We start from the raw sequence: 6017 nt of genomic DNA, 5'->3' as shown, positions 1-6017 counted from the left end.
TTAAATGTCCTGGTAAGTAGAGAGCGTCTTTCTACAAAGGCTACAGGTATCTATGATGACAGATTTTTGTAATTTATTTATAATGTTTTCTTTCAGGTTGATGGATTTTAAGTTCGGTCCAAGATTTTTTGGAATTTCTCCAGTTGCTCCAAGAATGATCGGGACTATAATCGTTTGATCTTGTTGCCACATTTCTCGGACTTCTGCTGCTAATGGTAAGTATTTTGTTATTTTTTCTCTGTTTTTCTTTTCCAGGTTTGTCACGTTAGGGATGGATATTTCTATTAGGTATGTAATGCGTTGATCTTTTCGCTGTAGAACAATGTCGGGAATATTGTGTTGTATTGGTCTGTCAGTTATTATTTGCCAATTCCAGTATATCTTCGTTGTTTCTGTTTCTATCACATTCTGAGGGCTGTACTTGTAATATGGGACTTTGTCTGTCGCAATTCCTTCTTCTTTGCATACTTCTTGATGTATAATTTTGGCTACGTTGTTATGCCTTGTAGTGTATTCGGTGGCTGCCATAACAGTACATCCGCTTACTATATGGTCAATAGTTTCTGACTGCACACCACATAATCTGCATTTATCATCTATTCTTTGATCTCCTATTATATGTTTTCTATAATATTTAGTATTTACAACTTGGTCTTGGATTGCTATCAAAAATCCTTCTGACTCTGAGTATATATATCCTAGTTGTAACCACTTGTATGATGCATTGCTGTCAATATGTTCTTGCTCCATGATCTGCGGATGTTTACCATGGAGAGGTTTTCTTTTCCAGTTATTCATGTAATTGTCTATGGTCGTGATGTTTGCTTCTGTGTCGTATACATAGTTGTGCAGATACAGCGGTGTTATGTTAGTATCTAATTTTATGGCGTTTCTGATTAATGTTGTGTCACGTGCTTTCATATAAAAATACTCCCTTAGATGTTTAATTTGGCGGTAATGTAGATTGGTGATCGATGTTAGCCCTCTGCCACCTTTGGACCTGGGGATGTACAGCCTTTCTATTTCACTTCTGGGGTGGTGCACTCTGTGTTTGGTTAGAGCTGTTCTAATTCTTCTGTCAAGGTCTTGTAGTTCTGTATTAGTCCATTTAATTATTCCAAAGCTGTAAGTTAACACAGGGATTGCAAAAGAATTAATGGCTTTGAATTTGTTTTTTGCCCACAATTCTGTTCTCAAAATTCGATTCAGGCGTTGTTCAAACTTTTTCATAATTTGCGTCTTAGACGTATTGCGGTCTATACCTCTTGCTTGTATATAGAAGTATTTGTACAATTCTTGCTCTTCCATACTGCTTATTTCCTCGTTTTGTCTGGTTTGATATGTTTCTATTTGTTCCCACTTGCCGTTTTTCATGGCATTTATTTTACATTTATCAATTCCAAAATTCATTCTTAAATCTGTGCTTATTGTTTCGACACATCCTATTAATTTATCAAGTTTGGTTTTTGATTCTGCGTATAATTTTAGGTCATCCATGTAAAGAAGATGTGTTACGTTCTGTTCTTGTATTTTTATCCCTTGCATTTTATTGAGTCTGCGGGACATTGGGTTAAGCGACAGACAGAACCATAATGCACTCAGGGAGTCTCCTTGAAAAATGCCTTTTTTGACTTTAACGCTTCCGATCTCTTCTGCTGGTCCATTGTTCACTCTAAGTGTAGTTTCCCATTTTTCCATACTCATTCTTAAGAATTTTGTTAATACTGGATCTATTTTGTATATTTCCATTATTTTCAACAGCCATGTATGTGGAACGCTGTCAAATGCCTTTCTATAATCTATGTATGCTGTGTATAGATTCTTTTTTTGCTTTTTTATTTGGCCTGTTATTATTTCATCAATAATTAATTGTTCCTTGCATCCCCTCGCTCCTCTCTTGCATCCTTTCTGTTCTTCTGTGATGATTTTATTTTGTTCTAGATGATTATAGATTTTATTTGTTATGATAGCAGTAAGTATTTTATATAGCGTAGGAAGACAGGTTATGGGTCGATATTTGGCAGGGTTGGCAGCTGGTGGACTCGTCTTTGGGATAAGGTAGGTAACTCCTCTTGTCATAAACTGGGGCATTGTAGTAGGATCGCGAATAATGTTATTAAAATACTTCGCTAATGTGTTATGGGTGGATGGGAAGTTCTTTAGCCAGTAGTTATGTATACCATCATTTCCAGGTCCTTTCCAGTTGTGTGTCTTTTTGATGACCTCACTTACTTCTTTAGGTGATATTTGATCTCCGTTCATCGTTCGTATATCACCTATGGATTTTATTTCTTCTTTTATCCATATAGTTTCTCTATGAGACTCCTCATTTTCCCAGATGTTTTTCCAAAAGTTTATAGTTTCCTCTTTATTAATTTCTGTATTTACATTTTTATTTGGACTATCGTTGTCAAGACTGGCATAGAACTGTTTTTCATTCGCGGTGAAATTTCTGTTGTGTATACGTCTGTTATAATTTTTTTGGTATCTTTTTAATCTTTTTGCCGTCGCGGCAAGGGATTGCTTCAGGTAGTCTATAATTTCGATATCTGTTTTGTATGTATCATTCATGTATCTTTTAAGTATTGCATTACCCTTTTCCTTAGTTTTTTTACTAGCACCTTCTCGCCTAGCTTGTGTCAGACGTCCTATTGATCGTCTAAGGTCATTTATTTTCTTTTGAAGTCGTGTTATCCAAGGAGCTTGTCTGTTGTGATATTTGCTTTTGTTTACGGAGCTATTGAGTTTTGGTTCTTGTTTATGAATTTTCAAGGTGGTTACTGCTCCGATATATATTAGAGTATGTAGTTCTTGTAGATTTTGGATTGTTTGGATTCTATGCTCGATGATCTTATCTACTTTATTGAGTATTGCTTTGGTATTACCATTGATTATTATTATTACTATTACTATTACTTATCTACTTTATTGAGTATTGCTTTGGTATTACCATTGATTTTTAGTTTTGGCAGTTTCGGTCGATAGGTTACACCCATTTCAGAATATTTTGCATATAATTGGTCAAATATTGTGCTTGTTTCATCTCTAGTTGCTTCATTTTCTCTTACTTCTTCATCTTGAGTGTCATGAATGTTGTTTCCATTTTCACTGTGTTCATCTTCGTGTTGTGTTATTCCAAGTTCTATCTCGGCCTGTACTCTTATTTGTTGTAACTCGGTAGGTGTGAGTCTATTATTTAACATTAGTGATCGTCTCTGATCTAATATATTTTGAATTGTTTTTGTCCCTAACTCTGGAAATCTGTCTGTAACTCTTCTGTGTAGTTCGACACTGTATGGAGTATTATTTCTTTCAAGGTTGGTAATAATGTAGTAGCTTAGAACGATATATTTATTTATTTCAGGTGTCCATTTCGTCCTTCGCCTGTTCATTGGTGCCGCGGCAGGGTTGGGCTGAGGATTGTTTTCCACAGCAACAATTTCCTGGGCAGCTCGATGTACGTTCCTGATTCGTTGCGGTGCTATGGTCCTGTTTCTGAGGGTGATGCCATAGACTTCATCATGACCCTCAGCAGGCTGTGAACTAGTTGCACCAGATGCAGCCTGGTCATCTGGTGTATCCGAGGCTCTGGTTCTTCTATTTGGGACTTCTTTTACACGTCTATGGGGAGTCAGCCCGTTCGACGGCGAACTAGGACCGCGGGGTCGTTACATCCCGTCATCCAGTTTAGGATGTCCTTGCAGTTAACTAGGACCCGTGGGGGCGTCACTCCCCAAGAAGTAAGACAAGTCATACTTCCCCATGCGGGGTTATTATTATTATTATTATTATTATTATTATTATTATTATTATTATTATTATTACTATTACTATTACTATTATTATTATTATTATTATTATTATAATTATTATGAGAATACACTAAAAGATTTTAAAACAATTCATTACCGATTACAAAGCTATGAAAACAAAAAAGTCATTTTAAAATCTTAATATTTATTTTGCTTGCAAAAGCTATTTACAAATCAATGCATATTATTCTTGAAAGCCATTCAGATGTAAAAGCATTCCTTTGAATCTGTCGCTAGTTTTTTCACTGAAGGGAAAAGTTTCTCGTTTATAAATTAAACCTGTTGACTTTCATTGTCTTCTGTTTCATTTTATTTCTAGTTGATTTATTGAACAGTCATGTGTATTTACTTCTCAGTAAATATTCGGAGTTTCTAAAATAGTTACTAGCTTTCTCGGTAGAAAAAAATCCTACGAACAAGTTTCCGTTTTTAATAGGTACTCAGCTAAAAAAATGATAGTCTTAGTAGGTGTAGGTGATTTGACGTAGAATGACCCAGATATGAAATATTCAAGAATTGGCAAATAACATTGTTGGTTTATATGAGATAATCCAAAATTTACCTGGAATTTGTGTTATGGTAAAATATTTCAGCGACTATTACATTTTATGGTTTTCTTTTTATAATTGAAGCTCCCGTGTAAATTCCTATGTTTTTTTGTTCAAAAACGATTGCATTTATGAAATACTAGAAGCGATTAAATTCATTACAAATAAATTAAGCCATCTAAAACCGATATTTAAATGACCATATTGGCGATAGAAGAAAAATAACGTAAAAAATTGTTTGTGGGGATGATTATCTCTACCCCTTGCAACCGAAATACTCAACGAAATTTGTACTTAATATCATTCTTGTAACTTTCTCCATATTTAAGGAAAGAAAACTAAATTTTTGTCTATCAGTTTAAAAGGTCGTAAATCCCCATAGAAGGGGTAGAGAGATTTTTTATATTAAAGTTCCATTTTAATTTTCAAAGAAGAATCGCCTCCTTAATTTTTTCGTACTAATTTATTTAGTCTGTACATTTTCATATTAAATATTACGGTTTAGCATTAATATACGGCACATGCTAAATTCAAATCAAATGCAAACGAATAGTTTGAAGAATGTAACTATTTCAAAAAGGCCACAGCAAGTTGGAAACATCGGTGTAAAGAAAGATTGTTCGGAAACAGATAAAAGAAATATCTTAGAATTATCCCCCACAAAAAAAATTCCCGATTGTCTAGTCCTGAAGTTTACAGCATTATCCTGGATTCCGTTCATTATCTTTTACCGTATCAATCATTTTTCCCCTTCGGACTTATATGGAAGAATGAGAGTGGACTTAACACTTTCCGTCAAGAATGAGCTTTTGTGTGGGTGGTTGAATATTATGGGATTTATTTCCAGGAAAGTTTATGATTCTTGGGAAGCTGTTCGATGGCAGAACTAATACAAGACGCTTTCCCTTTTTTTCTCCTTTGAAGGGTATGATGAATTTTGAACCTCAACGAGAACAACAACTATTTGACGTCAACAAAATTTATACGAAAACGGTTGCAAATGTTTTAAATATATTTTAGAAATTGAAAAATAAATAGATTAATAGGTACTATAATAATAACTGTTTAAAAAAATATTGGTATAAAACTGCATCTTTTCTGAATTTCATGTTTGAGGGCAATTTATTTTAGTTCTATCTTGTTAATTCCAAACATAGTATCCGCAAAGTGCTTATAAATTAAGTTTTCTGATATTTTCTCGTAATCTCAAAACTCTCTAATTTCACTACGATGAGATCAACGGATCTCTAACTTCATTGCAATGATATCAAAGGATCTCTAACTTCATTATGACGAGATCAACGGATCTCTAACTCCATACGATGATACCAACGGATCTCTAATTTCGTTACGATGAGATCAACGGATGTCTCACTTCATTACTATGAGATCAGCTTATCTCTAACTTTATTACGATGAGACCAACGGATCTCTAACCTCATTACGACGAGATCAACGGATCTCTAACTTCATTACGACGAAATCAACAGATCTCTAACTTCATTAGGATGATATCAACGGTTCTCCGAGAAATCTGAGGATGGCCTCTATTAATTTTTTTGTTTTGGCTTTAGATCTAGAACGGGAATTCGTTCAATAGAGAGAGTTAGATATATTGTGAATATATGCAACTCGTATATTTTTGACAATATCTCTT

General features: G+C 34.4%; 1 protein-coding gene across 1 annotated transcript; it reads right to left on the bottom strand.

The window, feature by feature from the left end:
- On the bottom strand, positions 1 to 1704 carry LOC111691848. Its single transcript, XM_023455251.1, has one exon. It carries the CDS (start codon positions 1702 to 1704, stop codon positions 1 to 3), a length of 1704 nt encoding a protein of 567 aa, XP_023311019.1.
- Positions 1705 to 6017: the final 4313 nt, after the last annotated feature.

The sequence above is a fragment of the Anoplophora glabripennis genome, unplaced genomic scaffold (assembly GCF_000390285.2).
Source record: "Anoplophora glabripennis isolate ALB-LARVAE unplaced genomic scaffold, Agla_2.0 scaffold597, whole genome shotgun sequence".
Classification (NCBI taxonomy): domain Eukaryota; kingdom Metazoa; phylum Arthropoda; class Insecta; order Coleoptera; family Cerambycidae; genus Anoplophora; species Anoplophora glabripennis.
The sequence above is the reverse complement of the archived record's forward strand: the minus strand, read 5'-3'. Positions and strand labels throughout refer to the sequence as shown.